Genomic DNA, 23,083 nt, shown 5'->3' with positions numbered 1-23,083 from the left:
GACAGTTGACTTGTCGGGTCTGATCTGGGTTGCGCTCTAATGGAATGGGCCTGATGGTGGGAAAGAACTCCACCCACCACCCCTCCCCCTCGTCAGCAGGTGCCTGGGTGAGTCTGCAAGAGGGTTAATACCCCCAGCCCCACCCCATGGCCCGGGAAGGGTTTGCAAAACAACCTGTAGGCAGGTACTTCCCTCCTCTCCGCCCACCCCCTTCCCCAGCAGCCCAGGGGGTTTTCCCCTCGCTGCACCCCAGGATCCATCCCCAAAGGAAGCTGTGTGGCCAGGGCGGGACTGGGCGCTGCAGTTCGGCTGATCCCCATCCAGTGCCCCGCAAAAGCCCCACGCAGCTTCTGGGGGTGGGGGTAGGGTGCCCCCTCCCCGGCCTCAGGCAGAGCGGCTGTAAAACACCCCCCGCGCCCGGCTGGGAGCGTGCATCCTTCTCCAAAGGACACCGGTGGCTACAGCGGCTTCTACCCGAGGGAAACGCAGCCACCGCAGCCGGCCCCACTCGGGCCCCAGCGCTGGCCTGCACTGGGGAGAAAAAAAAATAAACATAAAACAGGGGCGAGCGGATCGCGAGGTCGGCCCTTGCCGGAGTCTCATTAAGGAGCCGCGCGCGCCCCCAGGCCTGGAATGCGGAATGGACACGTGGCCAGGGGAGGGGGGACTAAAACGAGGGGTGTCTCCGCGTTGCGCGAGTCGTGGGCCGCGCGCTCGGGGCCACGTGACCACGGGGAATCGGGGGGGGGGGGCGGGGGGGAGGGAGAGAACGAGCGCGCCCGGCTCCACGCCCGCTACCGCCAGGGTGGGCTCTAGTCCCGGCCGCGGGAGGAGGGCGGCGAGCGCGCGTGTGTGTCTCTCTCCAGTCATTTACGGCGGAGCAGCCGGCGCGAGCGCCGAGGCGGCGGCGGCTGCTGGGTACTACTATGGCTCCCCCCACCTCCACTTCCTTTTTGCTCCTTGATTCTTCTCCCCACACACACGTCCATGGGGAGCCGGCCCCCCTGCCAGCACCTCCTCTCCGCTCGGCCCCGTAGATACCAGCTGCCGCCTCCCTGGCCGCGGGCTGCGCGGGCGCCGGGTGCCCCAGCCCCTGGCGTGGCGCCCAGGTCTCGCCGCCCGCAGCCCGGGCTGGCGCTGCGCTACGCTCGCCCCAACTGACTCCGGGAGAGCGCGCCGATGCCCGGCTGCACCGAGACGGCGGGCGACCGGGCGTCCGGGGGCAGGGCGGGGACGGCGGGCAGAAGGAGACGTCGTACACTCTGAAGCCCGGAAAAGTTCAAGGTTTGTGCAGGTCTCCCCGGGGAAGGCGAGGAGCAAGGAGGAGCAGTGCGCCCATTTGCTGAGCCAGCGAGACCTGGGAGGAGAGGCGGGCAGCCGGGAGCTGCAGCGGCTGGCCGAGCCCCTCTCCCTCCTACCGCGTTTACGACCAGGAGGCTGGAGTCGGCGCCCCAGGCGGGCAGGGCTCGGCTCAGGCTTTCCCTCTCCCTCGCGTCTCCAAGCCCCATCTCCATGGGGCAGCCTGTTCCGGCCGCGCCACCCTCGCTCCAGCGGCGGAGCCGCGCCCCGGGCAGGCGGCGCTGAGCCGGCCGGTGTGCAGCCCGGGCCCCGGGCGAGACGGGAGAGCGCGCTGGAACCCTGCCTCGAGCTCTGCGAGGGGACCAGCCGCTGGCCGCCCGCCTCCGGCATTCAGACCCGGCGGCGTCGCGGAGGCTGGTGGAGACCGCATCGCCGGGCTCGGTGCTACGTGGAAACTTTTCCTTCTCCAGCTGGATTGAAGTTGCCCAGATTGTCTCTTTCGTTGCGAAAGAAATTGCCCGTTTGCACCTAACCTGGGATTTGTACGCTGGAGCTGCTGCAGGGCGCTTGGAGGAAGGAAGCCGCGCTACCCGTGTGAGCATCCCACCCAACCCGCAAACACCGGGGCTGGTGCTGGAGATCTGCACCCTCGCGCGAGTTCGGGTTCGAGCTGGACCGCGCGGCTGGGGGACCCAGCACTCGGCTCTGAGCAGTCCCGAGACGCCGGCGGCCGCGGGGCCCGGCCCGCACGTGCGGCTCCCCCCTGGCCGCTCAGAGCCTGCAGGGGGCACCAGCCGGGAGGCGAAGGCTCCTCCCGCCGGGAGCTGCGCCCGCCCCCACCGGCTCGAGGGTGTCGCCGGCGGCGCCTGGGACGCCCCCTTCCCTCAAACTGCCCCTGAATTGCACTCCCTGGCCCCAGAGCCTTCGCGGAGACAGCGGGGCGCCACGGCAGTCCCGAGTTGGATGTGACCCAGACCAGACCGGGGGCCGGGTCGTCGTCGGCGGCTGCCCCCTCGGCTGCCCCCCGCTCCCGCCGTGGCCATGGCCCCGAGGATGTTGCGCCGCGGCGGCGCCGCCCTGCTCTGCCTCTCCGTGCTGCTCGCCCTCGGTAAGTGTAGCGGCGCGGACTCGCGGGTGAGGATGCGGTGGTCGCTTCCGGAGGGGCGCAAAGGAGACCGGAGAAAGGCGACTCCCCATCCCCGGACTCGCAGCTCGAGTTACCTCCAGCCCCCGAGCGCTTTGGCGGGAGCGGAGGAGTCCCGCCCCGCCCTGGGGACCGAGCCCGGCCCAGGAATCCGGGGGTTGGGGAGTCACTCCGGTCCTTTCCCGATGAGTAAGAAGGGTGCAAACCCGAGTGTCCGGGGGTGTGTCCGCCCACGGAAATCTATGGGGATCCGAGGGATCCGCTAAACCGGGTCTGAGCCGCCCCTCCCGTCACTCCCTCCCCCGCAGCCGGCGGGGCGGGGGGCCGCTGGGGGCCGCGGGACCGTGCCTCCCCTCGCCCCTGGCTCGCAGGCTGGTGCGGGGCCGCGCCGCCCGCCGCCTCGCTCCCTGCGGCGGCCCCGAGAAAGGAAGCGGACTGCTGGGGCTCGGGAGCCGCGGCGGCTCGCCCACCCGCCGTCTTGTGAGCTGCATCTAAATGGCCGGCTTAGCCGAGCCCGGAGGGAGGGGGTCTAGGCAGCCGGCGCAGCCAGGGCGGCGGGCGGCCGGCGGCGGGTGGAGCGAGCGGCATCCGCGCTCTCGCGTTCTGCAATCTGTTGCGTCTGCTCCCCAGGCTCGCCCCGGGCTCCGTGGTGAAAGGTGTGGGAGCGGGAGGGGCCGGGTTGGCGCGTTTGGGCAGGGGGACGGCAGGGGGACGGGTGAGGGACAAAGGGTCTCTGCACAGCCCCCCGAAATGGGAACTCAGATCCGACGGGCCTTCCGCAAGCTGGAGGCGCCCCAGGAGGTGAGGGGCTCAGACCGAAGGGAGAGGGAGAGAGCTGGTAGGGGAGGAGAAGGATGGGGAAGAGAAACCCGTTTCTTCCTCCCAACAAGAAACCAACAGGCCTGGGACACGTTTCCCCATCCAGCAGGGAGCGTGAGTGTGAGTGTGAGTGTGTGTGTGTGTGGGGGGGTGGGTGGTCGATGCCCCTCGCTGAGGGGTGCACCTAGACAGGCTGGAGAGAGGCTTGGATGGAGGGGGCAGTGGGCTCTCCGCGTTGGGGGACCCCTGATGTGTCCTACTCCGCTGCAGCCCACACCTGCCCTGTCCCTAAGAGCCTCCCTAGGCTCAGGGTGAGGGCACCCAAGGTCTCTAACCAAGGGCTCTTACCCGGACCCAGGCACTGCTCTCAAGGTTGAGAGCAGCAGGAAAGGTATGGCTCTGGGTATCTAGGGTCCTGGAGCTTGGAGGGATGGGGGACCCGCTGGCCTTCCTCTGCGGGTCCTGGGAGCTGCTCTGCGTTCATGTCACCAGACCCAGCCAACCCCTCAGTTCTCTATCAGAAGAATGGGGCAGGGCAGCATGGGGGAGAGGGGTGGTTCCTGTGTTTGTGTGTGTGTGCGTGCGTGCAGCTGGGAACCTGAAATTTGCAAGGCTGAGGGTGGGGAAGGGCTGGGTGGGGAGGAGGGTTCTGCATGTCTGTGCCCTGGAGCTTGGCAAGCAGGGGATTTGGGCACCTGGCAGGGGGAAACTGAGCTTGGGCCTGGGTCTAGGCGTGGTTCTGCCCCACTTCTGCATCTGGCTACCAGAGTTCCCTTCTGAAAACTGACTTATGGCCGCATCTCCCCCCCCCTCCCCCCCCCCCCCCGTAGTTCAAATGCTCTTCATAGTTCCCATTGCCCACCTTCCTGAGTCCTCGTCCTGTTACTAAATATCCATTCTCCGCCCTCACCTGCCAGAATCCTACCTTGCTGTGCTGGCGCTGCTTCTCTTGGAGTGTGGGCAATCTGCCTCGTTTCCTCCTTCGAAGCCAGTGTCTTCTCTGTGCCCTGTTAGGCCTGGACTGGTGGTGGCAGAACCGTGGGCTGATCCTCCTCTGTCCTTTCACGCAGCCAGTGCCTGGTACCGGCATGGCCCAGGGTTGGCTGATGATCAGCAAAAAGCTATTTGAGGAGGTGGGGTGGGGCCCCCCACTGAGCAGGCATTTTTTTTTTCCCTTCCTGATTATCTATCTGGCATCCTTTCCAAACTCCTTCCCTGAGTCCCTAGCCCATGCCTTAGTCTCCCCTTCCTCAAGGAAGAGTACCAGAAGATTCTGAAAGTTTGGGGACCCTCCCCAGATGGATATGGCCAGAATCACTGAAATCCCTCCTCCCCAAACCCCATTTCCCCTGGGCCTTCCTCTTTCAGGGCTGCCTAACACCCACACACCCACCCAAACCGTCCCTCTGTCCAGGAAAGGGGTACTGGATTTATTCTCAATTCGGGCTAACTCTTGGTTGGGAGTTCCAGGCTCTTCGAAGATGCTGGGGAGTGGAGCAGTTGCAGTTTTTTGTGTGTGTCTGTCAGGCAGAAGGATTCTGACCACACAGCCAGACTGGGAGCCAAATAGCCTGGGTCTCTGTCTAACTCTGGCGCCACGGGGCGGGGTGACCTTGGGCTGCCTCCCTCATGTTCCCTGTCTTCCACCAGCAATGTGGCCCCTGGCCCATCCCTCGCCTTCTCAACTTTCTGCCAGTCCTGCCGGGCAGATCCAGAACCCCGCTCCCTTTCAGGGACCGGCTCAGCCTGTGGGGTGACAGCCCCTAACCTGCTTCCCAGTCTCCAGGCTTCCACCAGATGACATCTGAGAAAGCCACTTTCCTGTGTCTGGTCTTTGAGGATACTCTCTGCTCCATATCCAGTTTGAATAGGAGTTTAGGGGGGTGGGGTGGTGGTTAAACCTGTTGGAGAGCTGATTATGCCAGCCCCCTCTTCAGTCACCTTCACTGGCTCCCCACTGCCTATAGGAGACAGATACACTCCTTGCCCCCGTCCCCCCAGCATCCAAGGCCTTTATGATTTTGTATCCAGCTACCTCTTCACTTCCGTGGTACTGCCCTCCCTCTGTCCTCCATGCATCTTATACGAGAGCACTCTTCTCACCTTCCTGTCTTTCTGCTTTTGCATCACCAGACCCTCCATCTGGAATACCCTGCCTCCAGAAAGTCTTACCTAGCCTTCAAAGCCCAACTCGAACATCATCTCCTCCAGGGAGTCTGCCTGGATTACTCCTTAGCTTCTCACCAGCAGGCCCCATCCCTCTAACAGAAGTAATTGACCTCTTTCGAGTGCTGCCTTGGCCCTTCATGCTGCCTTTGCAGCACTCCTCACAGGCTGCAGTGCCTGTGTGTGAAGGGTGTGTGGGCATATTTCTACAGGATCCTCACAAACTTGCATTTAGGGGCAGGAGTCATGTCCTCTTGGTTTTTGCCTCACTCTCCAGGGTTTGACACATAGTCGATGCTGAGAAGAAATGAAAGGGGTGGGAAGACAACTCTATATATTGGGGGGGGGGCCCTCCCAGTGTCCATTGAAAAGGGCGCTCTGGGGTGTGGGGCAGAAGAGGGGAGAGGGAGGAGGCAGGCAGAGACACCAGGAAGAGAGCAATGAGATGGGATGGGGCAGGGCCATGCCACGCCCCTTGAGTGGCCCATACAGGATACATGTCTCCAGGGTGACATGTTATCACACAGCTTCATAGGCTATGAATGCAGTGTCCCACGGGGCTCTGAATACATGGTCACAAACGCATGCGTCCTCACCTTTGTGCTCACCAGCCTGGCAAGCTCGAGTTTCTCCTCCACGTTGTGTCTATGCGTTGCCTGTCCCCCTCATTCCCTAAGCGCTGGGCTCCTTGGAGATTGCAGGAGGGACACACAGCAGGAGGAATGGGTCAGCACCGGGGTCGTGGACAGCTCTCTCACAGCTGGAGTGAGGAATGATGCTTGCCCCCACCCCCACCCCCACTCCCAGCACACACACACCCATCTTCCTTCTGGCCACACACAGCCCTTCGCCACAACACAGCTTTGTAATGTTTCAGACCAGTAGGTGGGGATGTGCTATAAACTTGGTGCTTGGCTGGAGGAGGTACGGCCACTCTGGAATAGCAGGGCGAGCATCTTCTCAGCCCTCACTGGGGGCCTGTCTGGAACCGATAGACCCCAGGCCTGAGGTTGGTAACGAGTGCTGAGTGCTCGTGATGCTGCAGAAGCTGAGACGCCGAGAGGCACCAGCTCCAACCAGCAGGGTCTGCCCACCCACCGAGGACAGGGTATGTGTGCTGGGGGGAGGATCTTGCTTTGTTGTCCTATGTATAATGATGTCCGTCCACAAGGTTGCAACGGAATGAGGTCCACCCTCATGTAGATGAGGAAATGGGCACTCGAGGGGGTGGGGGGGAACTGGCCGACGTCATCCTGCCACTTGGTTCTGGAATTAGGACCAGTACCAGAGCCCAAAGGGGGTTCCTGATGGACTGAGGGTCCGCTCTGGGCCCCTCAACGGAGATTCCACCACCTCTGTTATTCCCTCTCTCTGAAACTTCATGCCAAGATGTGCTCCGGCCCCAATCTCATCTCAGGTCCAGGCAAGGAAGATCATCAGTCACCAGTAGCTTTAATAAACCTTGCCAGGCACTTGCCAAGCGGGGATGTGGAGGGGTTCGGGAACAGATCTTCAGCTCCCTTATGTGAGCTTGAAGTCCAGTTGAGGAGATGAGAAAAAGTCCTCGATTCTGAAATTCAAGGCAGTTTGAAATCGGGAGTCCCCAGGATACAAGAAACAGGGGTTCAAATCCTGACCTTGTCAACTTGCTGTGCAGCCCCAGGAGAGTCGCCTCCCTCTCTGAGTCTTTTCCTCCTCTGCCAGTGAGAGGATGATGCCCACCGACCTCCTACCAACTCCCTTGTTCGGTGATCGTGTCCTCAGCTTTAAGGTGAAGCCTCTCATCACCTCCTTTGTTTGTCCGCCCTACGGCCGTGCCCCCTCCACTGATGCGCACAGCAGACGCTAACTAGCGGAGACGATTCTTCCTCCCCATTCCCTCCCCGGGGTCTTCCTTACTTCTCTGCCAGAGCTCAGTACAGACTGCTGGTAAGAGATTAATGAATCAGTTGTGTGTGCTTTCTTAAAGAAAATAAATTTCTTTTTCTATTTTTCTTCTTTGTGTTTGTAAATGAAAAGTGGGCCTCCTTATCATCAATTCGGCTGGCTGTGCCATACTCGGGCGGTCCCCAGGGATGAGGCAGTGTATCAGGGAGCACCACTCTGCTAGCTGCGGCACCCGTTTCTGGAGGACAAATAGACGGGGGTGGGGGAGGTGGGTACTGAGACAGGTGAGGCCCGGGCAGTAACAGAGGGGACAAGCTCCTCTAGGGACACAGGCTGAGAGGCCAGAAGTCATGTCTCCTTTCTTGTTTGCCCCTTTCAGCTCCTCTTCCTCTTGCATCACTCCCCAACACACACACACACACACACACACACACACACACACACACACACACACGCACACCTTCGCCCCAGGCCTGCTGGCTGACAGACAGCCCAGCAGGATGAAGTGCAAAATGGGAGCAATTACCTGGATTATTCAATGTTTGTTGCATGAATGAATGAATGCAAGAATGACTAATTCAGTGCAAAAATGAAAAAAGGGTAGAATACGTAATTGAAGAAAATCCCTTTTGCCTGAATTATTATCTAGATAATTATCTGTCTTTGAAAAGTTCTGCTTTTTATCAAACTCGAATCCTTCCTGCTGCATTGTCACTCACACCTTTTTGACCTGTGAGGATGGCCAACTAATCACTCCCTTCTCTTGAATGGTTTTTCCCATTCAGTTCAAAACAGAGGCCGTAGCAGGTTGCGTGCTTTCCGGCGGGATCTCTCAGCTTATCTCTGTTTCCTCGGCCCGTCTCTCAGGACCTTCATAGCTGGGAGAGCAATAGGCCAGGGTCACCTGGATAAATGCGCTGACACTCACAATGGTCCCGGTTCTCAGAGGCATCTCCATCCAAGAATCCAGGTCTGAACAGCATCAGACCCCACAGGGCAGACCCCTGGCCCTGAGAGAGAACAGGCAGCCAGGACACCCTCAACCCTGAACTCCTCCCGGAAACACACCCCAGAGGTGGCTGGCCCTTAAACAGATTCAGCCACAGTTACACTGAGTGACATTCTCTGCCTTTCTGAGGGAGAAGATGTAGTGGTGGGGGTGGGGTCAGGGGGGAGGGGGAGAGGTAATATGGTTTCTGCCCCCAGGGAGTGCCCAGAATGCAGAGACACAGAATGTCATCTTCAGAGAGGCCCAAATCTGACTAAGGAGGCACAGCCCCAGCTCTCACCAAAGCTGACCACCTTTGTCCAGAAGGTCTAGGACCCCACCTTGCAGGCCTCCCCCGACCCCTGCTTCCTCCAGCCCCCAGGGCTGTTGGAGAGCCTGGCTTTGGCCAGAAGCGAGTGTATTTTTGATGGCTTGGTACAGATAATGCTGCAGACTTGTCGCGGCAGGAGACGGTGTCGGTGGGAGCTAAGGGCGCAGGCGCACGCTCACAGGCACACCCACACAGTGTGGGCACACGCGGATATGACTTGCTTGAGAGTTCTAATGGTTCTTTGGGGTTCAGATCCACGACCACATTTGTTTCTCACAGCAGCCACTAGTCAGTGATGGTGAACCTTTAGAGCTCGGCGTGTCAGCATTTTGAAAAACCCTAACTTAACTCTGGTGCTGTGTCACATAGAGACATTTTTTGATATTTGCAACCATAGTAAAACAAAGACTTATATTTTTGATATTTATTTTATATATTTAAGTGCCATTTAACAAAGAAAAATCAACCAAAAAAATGAGTTCGCGTGTCATCTCTGACACATGTGACTTAGGTTCGCCATCACTGCACTAGGTGAAGGCAGCGATTGTGATCCCATTTTACAGACGGCAAAGCTGAGGCACAGCACAGTTCTGGCCGCATCAGCTCTTGAAGTCATGTTTTCTGACCCTACCTATGGAGGTCATCTTGTCCTTCCTCTCTGCCTCGCACACACAAGGAATAGCACAGACTTGGACAGACAGACACACAGACCCATACACCTAAGCGAAGCCCCCCCCCATCTGACCCCATGATCTATCCAGTCTCATCTCGAGCCCTTCTCCCCCTTGCTCTCTAGCTTCTTCCAGTGCCTTGAACGCGTCATGCTCTTTTCCATGTCAGAGCCTCTGCTCATGATGTTCCCTCTGACCGTAACACTCTTCCACCCCCGTGGCCTACGCAGCCTTCAGGCCGGAGGCATCCACATTTCCTCCTGGAAGCCCACCCTGATTCGCAGATGAACCAACTACCCCTTGCAGCTCACTGGTGATTTGCCCTGTTTGTACCTGCGCTGCCTGACCTCTCTGCTGGCTGTCGGCTCACGTGGACCCGGGGGGTGTGAGACCACCCGGCCACTGGGACGTCTGGAATAAAGTGGGCACTTAATTCTGTGTCAGATGAGCTGGTAAATGCGCGCATGCGCACGTGCTGTACACCTTCCCTGTCACTCAACAAGTGTTCAGTTGGCGCTTCCTATGGGCCAGGCCCTGGTCCTGACTCGTGAGAACCACAAAAGCCCTGCTCTCATGAGCCTGTGTTCCTGTGGGGTGGGGGAGAGCAGACAGTAAGTAATAAATATATTCCATAAGTCAATGATATAATATGTAAGAAGGCCGAAAGTACTAAGGAAAATAAGAAAAAGAAAAGTGAGGTGAGAGAGAGAGAGAGAGAGAGAGATGGGTGGGGCTATGCAGTATTAAAATGAATGTTCAGCTAAAAAGTGTCATTAAGCAGACTCGAAGGAGGGGAGGGAGCAAGCTAAGGGAATACCCGAATATTAGGGAGGGACCAGTCCTGGGGCAGGAGTGGGCTTAACCTTTCAAGGTGCAGCAAGGAGGCCAGAGGGGCTGGAGCACAGGGTGGGCGGGGAGGATCGGGGGAGACTGGGTGGGGGAGGGAGGCCCTGGTAAGACATTGACTTGTGGGCTGAGGCAATGGGGAGCCATAGCAGGGTTTGGAGTAGGAGGGACCTGAGCTGGCCCGCAGCTGCAGGCTTGCAGAGCTGCAGAGTCCACAGGGATGGGACTGGCCCCCAGTGCCACAGGGAGGGACCTCTGTTTGCTCTCCTTAGCTCCTTGCTTCTCACAGTCCTGCTGTGGCTGCCTTTCCTGCCACCCCATGGCCACCCATTGCAGGCAGGGTCGGGGTGCACAGGAAGCAGACTGCAGCAGAGGCCACCCAAGGACTGGCAAGGTTGGTTCTAGACCTGCCCTGCCGAACTCGCTGGGTGGACGCCCAGGTGTCTTCCGTGGCAGGGCCTCCTGTCTGTGAAATGGGGCTGCAGCACCAGGTGCTCCCACAGCCACTCCTTGCTCAACGCGCCCCCCCCCCCCCCCCCGCTTCTGCGACAGGGGCCAGATGCGTGTCCTCATCTCAGCTGGGGCGTCCGGGACACCAAGCCATCCTCAGTTTCCTTGGCAGATTCTGTGGGGTTTTTTTTGTTTCGTTTTGTTTAAAATATATTGTTATTGATTTCAGAGAGGAAGGGAGAGGGAGAGAGATAGAAACATCACTGATAAGAGAGAATCATTGATCAGCTGCCTCCTGCACGCCTCCTACTGGGGATCGAGCCTGCAACCCAGGCATGTGCTCTGACTGGGAAACCAATCCATGACCTCCTGGTTCATAGGTCAACACTCAACCACTGAGCCACACCGGCTGGGTGATTCCGATTCTTTAACTAAGCATCTACCTTTACAGGAAGCCCACTATGGGGGTGAGGGGAGGGGGGGGGCATGCACTTGCTTGGGCAGTGATCTTGCACCACTCTGACTTGGGGCGTATGACAGCCAGGATGTCTGCAGGCTGTTGTGCTCAGGGAATGCAAAGTCTCAATTTCCCCGGATCCCCGAGCGCCTGGCAGCGACCTGGCTTACCTGTTGCTGTGACCTCTCTGCTGGTCCCTGTCTTATGTCTGCAGGTGCTCAGATGGCGGCCCCCTCCTCCCACCACCAGCCACCTGCCACCGTAGGACCACTGCAGCCTGTGCCTCTTAACCAAGGAGGTGACCTGCCCCAGACAACCCACACTCTCCTGTGGGGAAAGGCAGGTGTATAGGGCCCTTGTCCAATAGGAAGGAACTCTTGGATTGGAAATAGGAAAAATTGCCATTTTCTCAGCTGCCAACACAGCAGAGAAATGATCTCAATTTTCTGGGGCTGTTTTCAGCAGGAGAAAAACGGCCAGCCGCCAACCCCGTGCATGAGAGGTCTGAAACGCTGGGGAAAGGAGGCTGGAGCTGAGGGAGGGGGTGGGGAGAGAAGCAGAGGGAACTGGCGTGGTGCAGAGGACTGGGCTCCCCCTTGGGCACTGCAGCCTTCTCCCTGGGGAAACCCCTACCCACCCCAGAGTCTGCAGCCTCTGACCACACACCTATGTTGGAGCAGCTATTGAACTATGTAGTTATCGTAATAGTTACTTCTATTAACTGGGCACCTACTATGTGCCACGCCCTCTGCTGGGCACCAGAAGTCATTCCCTGGGAGCCAGCAGTAGACTGCCCCGGTTCAGCGTGGTCCTGATGTTCACAGCTCTCCTCCTCACCCTTTCCCTGCACTCGGCTCTCACGCCAAGCTGCTGGGCTTCATCGCTTCCTGTGTGATTTGGCTCAAGTTACTTAACCATTCTGTGCCTCAGTTTCCTCATCTGCAAATGGTTATCAGCAAACCCAACTTATAAGGTGCTGTGATGATCCAATGAGTCCTAATTTCATGTCAGATATTTAGAATAGTATCTGGCCCTATTAAGCCTCCAAAAATTGTATCATTGTTATTTACATTATTAGTACACGCCAGGCGCTTAGTACAGATGGCGTGTTCTTCATTTTTAGTAGCTGGTACTTGTCTCATGAGGAGCTTCTAAGGTGGTGCCCTGGGGAAAATGAGCCATGTCTGCTCGTATGGTGATAAAACGCAGCCATAGGCATGTTGGAAAGGACACAGATTGTGTGGAGCAAGAAAAATCTCCTAATTGCTCAAGAGATTTGGGGAGGCTTCATGGAGGAGGCGCCACTGTGGGAGGCCTTACCCAGGTTAGAGAATTCTGCCTCTGAAGACAAGTAAGTCAGCATCTATCATGTGTCTGATCCCCTGGGGAAGACAGAAATGCAAGGCAAAATGGTCTCTAGCCTACCAGCTCTAAGTCCAGCAGGAGAAAGCAAGGCCGCCTATGAAGGCATAGCAGGGGGCTAAATGCAGGGTGCATGGTTGGTAATTCATTACCTGGGTAATTTCTTAACACGTCTCAGAACTTTGACTCTACCTTTCCATGGAGTACTGGGGAGCTGCTGAGTGTTAGGGAGTGGCAAAATCAAGGCAGGGTTCAGTGATGACTTGGTTGGGGGCCATTTGCAGACTGGGGCAATGTTGAAGGAAGCCGGTGCAGCAGCTGGTCTGGGAGTGAGAGCTCTAGGGAGGGGGGCTGAGCACTGGAAGTCACAGAGACTCCACCAGGGAGCCGGACCTGAGTGTTGGCTCTGCCACTTACCAGGGCCCCGATTTCTCTTTTCCGCTCCTTGGCTTCCGCCTCTGGAAGATGGGATGGCCAGTGTGAGGTGCAGAGCCTGCAGCCGAAGGCTCAGTCTTTGGAGCTGACTTTGTTATTTTAGCAGCGAAGGCTCAGGGAGCGCAGGGGCCTTGTCGGCAGCACACAGCCAGTTCTGACCCCCTCGGGGTACTTTAACCTGCAGGCAGGAGTCCTGCGGAAAGTGGCCGAGGACCAGAACAGAGAGACAAAAGCTCTCCCTCACTACGAGACGCCCAGCCTCCTCCTCATGCCTCACCCCCACTGGCAGCCAGAGGCTGAGCGGTCCGACCTGCGTAGAGGTCACTGTCAGCGTTTGAGCTCCTGGGGAGCCTCAGAAGCCCTCGTGTCAGGGGGTGGTGGTGGGGTTTCAAGTTGCACAAACGTAGGTTGGACTCCCAGCCCCGCTGCAGTGTCGCCGGGGGACCCTGGAGCCCTGGCCTGCCGGGTCTCCCTGCGCCTCAGCTTCCCATCGGCTGAATTGGGCACCCGGGCATCATCTCTGCTGCAGGCACGAGATACCACCGTGTGTGTGCGAGTGCCCAGGACAGAAGCCACGTGCCTGCTGGGGGCTCAGTAAACGCGGTAGTTTCTCGTTTCCTTCCTTCCTGCCGGGAGCCAGGCCTCGCTGCCTGGAAGCACATGTAAGACAGTGCCAACGACTTCCCGGAGAAGCTGTGTTCTGCAGCTTGGGCTGTTCTGTTTTGTGTAGGGTCTGATTTTTCTCACCCTCAATGCCTCCTAGCAACATGCTGCTTGTTTTAAGAACAGCAGTGGCCAGCTGCCGACCCCTGTCCCTCCCTCCCTCCCTCTCTTCCCCGCTCTTTCCCTTCCCAGGAAGGCAGCCACCGGCACGGCCCCCATGCCCAGTGTCCCTCCAGCCCCTGGTGGAGGAGGCATTCCTGGGTCCAGCAGCTGGCCCCATGGCCATGCAGTGCCCGAATTGTACAGGCTGGTGAGGCTGACTCCTCTCCGTCCACAATCTCAGAGTCCCGCTCTGCAAACAATAGGAGGATCCGCCCCGAGGCCCTGGGCTCCCCGCCTCCCACCGCCTTCCTCCTCTGCCTCGGGAATCCTCTGCTCCCGGCTGTTCTGTTTGTTCTCTCAGCCAACCGTGTGCCCTCAGACCAATCCTGTCCTCCCGCTGGAGTGACTGTCCCTGTCTTTGCAAGATGGGTTTACTGAGCTGGGTCAGTCCTGTTCAACAGAAATATACCATGAGCCACGTATGTAATTTAAGTTTTTCTAGTTACCTCTTGAGACAAAGTAAAAAAGAAACAGGTGCAGTGAAATTTTAATGACATATTTTAACCAACATATCCAAAAGATTATTTCAACACGGAATCAGCATCAATGAGATATTTTACATTTTTTAAAAAAATGTTGTATTAAATCTTCAAAAATCCCTTGTGCACTTTATAGTTGCGTTACAGCACATCACAATTCCAACTGGCCCCGTGTCAGTGGCTAGGCGGCCACGTGTGACAAGTGGCCACCATCCTGGACACGCAGGGCGAGGTGTCCAGGGGCCTGGAGCCAGTGCTCCGAGGCCTGCGAGCAGGGCCACTCTCCCGGGAGATTCCCTGCCCGGCGTGGAGCCTGCTCGGCTCCTCCCAGCCCTGGCATGATTCACATTGGTCATGGCGACTCCCATTCATGCCGCGTTCCCTCCCCCTCTGCCCACAGATCCTGTAAACCGCGGGTCAGATGAAGTCAGCCTCCTGCTCAGAACCCTCCACATCTTGGAGAGTGAAAGTCCAGTCCTCACACCACAGTGGCTGACAATGTCGGCCGCGTGCTCTGTCCCTTTTCCCGGCAATGCCTCTCTGACTGCATCCCCCCTCTTGCCTGCTGCACGGAGGCCACACTGTCCTCTTGGCTGTCCTCACCCAGGCCAGGCACCGAGCCTTGGGAACCTGGACCTTGCTGCATCTCTGCCTGGCATTTCCCCCCAAATAAGCATGACTTACCCCCGCATTGCCTTCAGGTCACCACTTAAAAGCATCTTACCAGAGTGGCCCAATCCTAAAGAGCCCTGCCCCCTCACCTGCTTCATGTTCCTTCACCTGACATGTTGTCTGTTATGTGTCTTCTCCCCGGGGATTGACAAACCTCCCCACTGGGAAGGAAGCCCCCGAGAGCAGGGGCCACATCTGTGTCGTTCACTGCCCTATGCCCCACACCTGGGCTGCAGGGAATGAATAAAAGGGTTGCTCCTTCCCCTCCTCTCACCTTTCCATCCAGGGAGCCGCTGGGAAAAGAGATATGAGAGCTAAAGGAGTGACAGGGACACATTCATTTATTCATGAATTCATTCTCACACTCATCTGCCATATCCTCGCCTTGTGGGCTTGGGAAAATGACTTGACTGCCTTGCGGCTCAGTTTCCACATCTATAAAATGGGATAATAAGTGTATCTTCCTCATAGGGTTGGTTGTCGTGCATAAACAAATCAATGCATGCCATGTGCTTGGAGCAGCGCCCGGCTTGCAGTAAGTAAGGGCTCACTAAAAGGCAGCTATAGTTTCATTGAGTGCATGTTTTTGAAGGCCTCCTCCACGCCAAGCACTGTGACAAACACTGAAGGACGTGGTTAATGATGTCACAGACACTGATGTGGGCTAGGACGCAAGTGACTGGCCTCACCCGGGCTTTGGAGAGGGGCAGGTGTGGCTTCCTGTCATTTTGCAGCAACCACTGCCAACATCTCTATGAACCACGGATGCTCAGTAGATAGAAGATGCTGTTGCTACCCCCCTAGTGCTACCCCACTGGCTCAGGTCACAGATGGGAAAAGGCAGAGTGGGACTCTGGCTCCGGACACCGTGTCTTCCACTCCTCCTGGGCCCTAACCTCCTGACCGTGTGGCTCTAGGTCCCAAGGCCCATCCATCCTCCAGCCCCCAGTGGCACAGAGGGAGCATCACACCCACTCAGCTTGATCCTTGTGTCATCAGCTCACCCATGCGGGTGCCCCCATTACAAAGGGGGAAACCGAGGCACAGAATGACCAGCTGTCCTCCTCCCTTGTCTCAGCCCTGTGCCCAACATACACTCCCCACACATCCCTTTTCCTCGGCCCCCGGCTGCTGTCTCTCCGTCTCCCCCACCAGATCGGTCAGACCAGAGCTCTGCAGGCCTCCGGCCCCTCCCACACCCTCAGAAACCAGGTTCTCCTTCTCCATGACCCTGCAAAGCCCATCTGCATAAAGCCATCCCCGGGCCTTGCCTTTAAAAGTCTTCATCTTTTCTCTTCTCCCTAAACGGCCCCTAAATGATTTCTGTAAATTGCTCTAAGTAGCTCAAAAAAAAGAAAGAAAGAAAGAAAGAAAGAAATAATAATAACTCAGTGACTGGCTGCCTGACCGGAATGTCAATGGCTCTCCTGCCTAGCTGAGCTCCAGCTCCTCCCCACCGCGCACTCGGACACGTGACCCCTCTGCTCCCAACCCAGGACCGGGGAGCACTCACTGAGTGATCAGGCAGGAGGCGGCCCAAGCCGGGTGCATCCTCCTCAGACAGGGAGCTCCTCCAGCAGCAACATTTTCCCTTCCCTCTTCCCTCCCCTACCAGCCTGGGGACTTTCCCGGGGGGGGGGGGGGTGGTGTGCGACTGTGCCTCTCTCATCAGACTAGGGGCTTCCCCAGGAGAAACCGTGCCTGCCTCCTCAGACAGGGGTTCTCTCAGAAGCCCCTCTGATTCTCACTTTCCTTGTTCTGCAACCAGTCCCCCACCCTTCCACCCCCAGAGCCTCATTTCTTTCACCTCAGATTAGAAATCTGGATCCTAATTCCTAGGCTGAGCTGTTTCACCGATTCAATCATTCATTCATTCATTCATTCAATCATTCATTCTACTAACGCAGGGGTGGGGCATGTCCAGCCCATGGGCCATATAAGGCCCGCGAAATCATTTGGTCTGCCCTGCCAAAGCATTAGGGGTGAGTTAATCAAGTGTTTGAGCAAATACAGCAGGCTAATTTTTTAAGTTCATAGTTTTCTATGGCTCATGAATGACTTACAAATATCCAAATGGCCGGCCCTTGGCAGAAAAAAAGGTTCCCCACTAAAGCTTTCCAAATACCTACTGTGTGCCAGACCCTGACTGGATATGTGTCCTTCTTCAGACTTAGCCCCTTTTGAGGCAATCCTGTGACCGGGGCCCCCAGACGTGGACCTGGTTCTCCTTGGGGTGCGGCATCCAGCCAAAGGGCCGGCTGGGGCCCCAGGGACATGAACCCAGCCTCAGCCCCTGACCTGCCCATCTTCATCACCTCTTGGGCTCTCTCCAGTGTGGGCCAGAGAAGGGCCCCTCCGAGGGAGCAGAGGCCAGAGGTGGGAGGACCCCACCCACTCCAGGCAGGTGCCTCTGTGAGACCCTGGCCTGGCTCATCCTTCCATCCATAGTCTCTACCCAGAGCCTCCTCCTCACTGCCAGCCCGTGGAGCTCTCATGTCATGGCCAGGAGACCTTGGTCCTAGCAACCTAACCCCTAAGTGAGCAAGCCTCTTCCCTCTTCGGGGCCTCTGTTTCCTTTTTGAGATATGACAGAATTGGATTCAATGCATATTTTGTTTTGTGTTTGCTTTTTGGGGGGGGGGGCAGGAAAATACACTATATCTATACTAATAAAAGGGTAATATGCTAATTAGGGTGGACATCTTCCAGATGTCCATCCAGACAAAGCCACAGAGACTGCAAGGCCCGTGGCTCATGACAGCCCTTGGCTCATGCAGCTGTGGGCTCAGGCAGCCATGAGCCCCAGTGGCAGCGAGGCCTGGGGCTCAGGCCTTGCGGCCCCCATGGCCGGCAGTGGCAGCAGCAACAACGGGGTGATGGGGATGGTGCCTTCCCCTGATCAGCCAGGTCACCTCCTGCAGAGGGAGGCCAGACTGTGGCTTAGGCCCATTCCCGGCAGGGGAGCAGGCCTAAGCCATCACTAAGACATCCCCTGAGGGCTCCCGGACTGTGAGAGGGGGCAGGCCAGGCTGAGGGACCCCTCCCCCCGCCCCCACTGCATGAATTTTCATGCACCGGGCCTCTAGTATATATTATAATATATAAGGGTTAATACATAAGTTGTGTATAATACAAAAATTACATGTAATCCAGATTATATAAGATGCAGATCAAAGCAGAGTTGCTGGTTGAATGGAGTGGAGGTATTTTCCTGAGGCCCCATCTGTCTCACCTTCTCCTGTCATCCCCTAGCAGCCCTGGAGACACCCCTAATGAGCCCAGCTGGCAAGCCCTTGGTCCACTCAATCCATCCCTGAGGCCCCTTCCAGTGTGCAAACGGGGAGTCTGGGTAATGCTGCCCCCGATAGGGGCCATCCCTTCAGCTCTCTGTTCCCGCTTCCCTGGGTCCCCACTGAGTTTTCCAGTGGAGGTGAAGCCCATGAGCAGAACTGGCTCTTGCCTGGGCACCCAGCTCCCCCGAGGAGCCTTGAATGAGTCCAGGCCCTGACAGAATGCAAGCCTGAGACATGCTCAGGAGGCCGCAGGTGGGCCATCTCAGGTCAGCCCTGCCCACCCCTGACGGAGGGCGGAGGGCGGATTGTTCCAGACGCCCGTGTGCATCCTGCCCGCACTCCCTTTGATGTGCAGGAGGAGGAAGGAAGAGAGCAAACACAGACACGGCCCTCCGCTTGCTCTCTGATTTAATTGGAACCCAATTAGGTGAATAATTGTTACAAATGTGAAGCCACCTTCCACCAAGTTGGAGATGTGAGCCTGCGGGAATCAGCCTGAGCCTGTAGGATGCAGGCTGGCCCCCGCCTGGCCCAGCAGGTCGGGACTTTCCCAGGGCAGGGAAGTGAGTGGGGACCCGCAGAACTCCTGACCCTGCAGCTAGAAGAGATGCAGGGGGCCAGTGCAGCCCCTGTTGCTGGAGCCTGAGTCTCAGTGGTCACAGCCAGCCAACTGCATTGATCCAAGATGACCCACCGTTCCAGACCTCAGGCACTTGCTCTGTCCAGGTCCCAGTGCAGGGAAGTAAGTGTCACCGTTGAGGCATGGACAAGGGTCCCAAGGAGAAACAGGGAGGGAGCCCAGTGGAAAACTGCAAGCCTTGTCCCGCTGGCGTGGCTCAGTGGTTGAGTGTCAGTCTATGAACCAGGAGGTCAAGGTTTGATTCCTGGTTAGGTCACATGACTGAGTTGCAGGCTCGATCCTCAGTGGGGGGCATGCAGGAGGCGGCCGGTCAATGATTCTATCTCATCATTGATGCTTCTATCTCTCTCTCCCTCTCCCTTCCTCTCAGAAAGCAATAATAAAAATTATTTTTTAAAAACCGAAAAGGAAATTGCAAGCCTTAAGCAAAACCTTTCAAGGAATGGGGGAGTGGGGTTCCCTGGGCTGCCCAGAGTGGGTCTCTTTATTTATTTTTTAAAAATATGTTTTTATTGACATCCTCAGAGAATGGCTGAGGCTGCCCTAGCCGGTTTGGCTCAGCGGAAAGAGTGTTGGCTTTGGGACAGAAGGGTCTCAGGTTTGATTCCGGTGAAGGGCATGCACCTCAGTTGCAGGCTCGATCCCCGGCCCTGGTTGGGGCACGTGCAGGAGGCAACCAATCGATGTCTCTCTCTCACATCCGTGTTTCTCTGTCTCTGTCTCTGCCTTCCACTCTTTCTAAAAATCAATGGAAAAATACCCTCAGGTGAGGATTAAAAAGCAAAACAGAAGGAATGGCTGAGGCTTCCGCTTTCACTGTGCAATGCGGAGGGGAAGGGAGACGGGGGAGAGAACAGGTATGAGTTTGGGGAACCTGTCAATTCCCTTTCTCACCAAAGGGAAAACTCCCGTGAGACTAGAACAACTTCAGGCAGTGGTTCTCGCTCTCGGCTGCACACGCGAGTTCTTTTTCAAATGCCGATGCTTTGGGCCCCAGCCCTAGAGATTCTGAGTTCACTAGTCCGGGGTATGGCCTAGGCTCCCAGGTGATTCTAAAGGGAAACTGTGGCAGAGACACAACTAGAGCAAGATTTAAACATAGTGGGAGGGGGTAAGGGGGAGGGCAAGAACTACCTGCTCAGACCCCCTGCCCCCACAAACAGGCTGAATTAGGAGGGCTGGGAGGGCCTGGAAAGCCTGCATTTTAAAAAGCCTCCTGGAGCTGGGACAGGCCTAGAGGGGATCCCACTGCTGGGGCCCCGCTGCGAAGGGGAGACCTGGAGGCACTGGGGGTCAGAGGGAAGGCGCCTGGGAAGGAGGAGGAGTGTAGACGTGGTGTTGGTGATGGGCCTGGCCTATTTTTAAATGATTCGAAGAGAAACTATTTTTCGTGTTCTATCTCCTCATCGTCCTCGCTCTCACTTAGACCTCTGTTTCGGGATCCAGACCTCAAAGCAACACTCTTAGAACCGCTGCCTAGTCTCATACACAGAGCAGGCACTCGGGAAACACTGACTGAGCGAATGACAGGGCGAGTCTGTCCGGGGGGCTAGATGGGGATGTAACTGCTACTGATAATATTGTCTCTAAAGAGAAAGGTGTTGAAATGCCTTTCCAAGCTTTGATCGTCCGTTTCCACTGAGTGTTTGATAAGCAGCCCGCCTATAAGTCGGGGAGAAGGAGAGGGAGAGAGAGAGAGAAGAAGGAGAGAGACGGGGAGAGGGAGGGAACGAGGAGGTTCTGCCCTCCGTGACCGGGCGTGGACTCCAGCCTCGCAGGTCTGCACAGAGGTGTATCAACCCCAGATCGAACCTCAGGGAGCATTTATGCAGATGCAGAGAGGAGCGTGGTGGTGGCTTTGAGGGGAGAAGCAGCAGGGGAAAGGCAGAGAAAGCCTGGTGTGTTCGGCGTCTAGGGCAGGTGGAGCCCTGGGTCCGAGGGCCGGCAGAGTGTGGCCGGGCAGAGCTGGGAGCCCTGGCTGGAGCTGTGAGCCACACAGCGGGTCAGGGCACTTCTCCCAGGGCCTCAGCTCGGGCAGAGTAAGATTCCAGGCGGGAAAAGGACAGATGCCGCTGGAGACTGGGCGCTGGGACGGGGAGGCCATGAGGCCACGGGACCGCCTGAGCCGGAGCTCCTGGGCCCAGCCCAGCCCAAAGGGGGCGCTCTGTCAGTGTCTGCTGTGGGAAGGGGCAGGGACGGGCCCCACCGGGGAGCAGGCAGAAACCAAGAGGGGTCTGGGGTGGGGAAGAGTGTTCCTCCTGCCTCCTCACCGTGTGGGATTTGGGCCGGAGCCGTCGGAGACCAAGGACAACTCTGGCTTGCACCTTCTAGACCAGTGGTTCTCAACCTTCCTCATGCCGAGACCCTTTAATACAGCTCCTCATGTTGTGGTGACCCCCAGTTTCATTGTTACAAATTGAACATAATTAAAGCATGGTGATTAATCACAAAAACAATATGTAATGATATATGTGTTTTCCGATGGTCTTAGGCGACCCCTGTGAAAGGGTCGTTCGACCCCCAAAGGGGTCGCGACCCACAGGTTGAGAACCGCTGTTCTAAAGGTTTCAGGAGACCCCCGTTGGACCATCACAGTCCTCAGGGAACACCGTGGAGAGCTGAGAGAAGCACAAGTGGTCCTGATGCCTGGGCAGCGAGGCACCCCCTTCCGTGAGCCCCGGAAAGGGCAGGAGTTGGGCAGCACCTGGGAGGGGTTTTGATGGTCAGCCTCCGAGGGGCGGCCATTGAGCTCAGAATGAGGGGCTTGGGAGGCCCCGGCTCCCGGGCTGCCCACACCAGACCAGGCTGCCTGCTGAAGCCAGGCTCAGCTCTGCCGGGAGCTCTGACCTCTGCCCGGAGGCTGTCCTTGTCCCCAAAGGCCCAGCCCTACTTCCTGCTGAGGGGGGACTCCAGAGAGGCAGCCATTCACAGGGGAGATGACCCCGCTGGCCTTGGGGGAGGCGCCGTCCTTGACCACACAGGGTGACAGTGATTAAATGGACCGACAGCTGGGCCATGGGGCCCTCCCTGCTGCTAATTTGGGTCAATTAAGCCCATTTGTCTTTGTCCGACTTCAAGTCCTTTTCCTGTAATGGCTCTGGCCCCTGGGGGCCTCCGAGGAAGGCAGTCCCTGGCTACCCGGCTGCCTCTGCCCCAATCCTCTCCCAAAGCCCCAGGCGCAGGGACATTCTTAACCTTGTGACCCCTCCCACTGCACTGCCCGGGCCCCCACAGCTGTCAGCCCCACAGCTGACCTGTAAGGTAGGTCGGGCAGGGTTAATCCCCATCCATAGATTAGCAATCAGGGGCCCTCCGGGGAGGGGATGGCTCCCAGTCAGTGTGACTCAGGGGCCTATCTGTCTCTAGAGCAGGGTAGGGAGGCGGGGCCTGCCTCATCCACAAAAGTGAGGATGGGGTCAGAGGCCAGTCCCCAGACTGAACCCTGAGTTGTGTGAGCTCAGAGAGGCCCCTTGATTCCTCTGGGCCTCGGGTTCCCCATCGCTAGCACTGCAGGGTCTGCAGAGGAAGTTGGGCCAGGACCCTACAGGCCTCCCATGTGATGGATGGCCCTGAGGTGGCGGGGGTGCAGGGGGAGGGGCTCTCCCTTCCGCCTCTGTCTCTGTGCTGAACAGTGAGAGCAGGTGGGCCGCTTGGCCACATGGGAGACCGGCAGGGACAAGGAAGACCCAGAGCTCCCAGCATCCGCTGAAGGAGGTGGCTGCTCAGATTTTGTCCCCATGAGCCCACCTGGGCCTAACGCTCAGAGCAGAGGGAGGGCATGGCGGGGCAGTGGTTTCTGGAGCAGGTCATGGGGAGAAGAGAATGGGGGAGCCGTGCACTGGCAGAGGCGGCGTCCACCATGGAATTGGTCCGGCTCCCCTTTCAGACCCCACCGACGGCTTCCTTCACCCATCCTTGTGACCAGAGTCATTTACCCCAAGGGCAGATGGCGGGGAGGCAGGTCTGAGCGGATGGAAGCAGGGCCTGTCGCAGAGATGTGAGTCACCTCTTAGGAGACCTTCCCAGAAGTGCTGGTGCAAAACCCCAGCCCAGCTCTTCCCCGCGGGCTGTGCCCGCCGGGGTGACCCCCATGGCCTGCGTCCGTTTCCGGGGGTTAGGCTCTTGCACTGTCATCCTTGTGGCTGCATCTCGGCTGACAGGAAGTGGGCTGGGCGAGGGTCAGGGTGCAGGGCAGTGACAGATGGAGGAGAGCCTGACCTCCCAGTCATCTTCTCCTGGGGCCTTTCCTTCGAGGATGAGCCATGTTGCATCTCAGGGTGTGACCTCAGATTCCCCAGCCTGTGGGCGGGTGCAGGAAG

General features: G+C 57.8%; 1 protein-coding gene across 1 annotated transcript in view; it reads left to right on the top strand.

Moving 5' to 3' along the window:
• The first annotated feature begins 820 nt into the window (after positions 1-820).
• TMEM132E (transmembrane protein 132E) overlaps positions 821-23,083 on the top strand; it is a 51,177-nt gene continuing 28,914 nt past the window's right edge. Inside the window, exon 1 of the mRNA XM_059670563.1 lies at positions 821-2,407. Coding sequence (XP_059526546.1) covers positions 2,341-2,407 — 67 coding nt within the window. The 5' untranslated portion in view covers positions 821-2,340. The remainder of the gene's footprint in view (positions 2,408-23,083) is intronic.

This window comes from Myotis daubentonii, chromosome 16 (genome assembly GCF_963259705.1).
Source record: "Myotis daubentonii chromosome 16, mMyoDau2.1, whole genome shotgun sequence".
NCBI classification, from domain to species: Eukaryota; Metazoa; Chordata; class Mammalia; order Chiroptera; family Vespertilionidae; genus Myotis; species Myotis daubentonii.
This window is presented reverse-complemented; position numbering and strand designations above follow the sequence as displayed.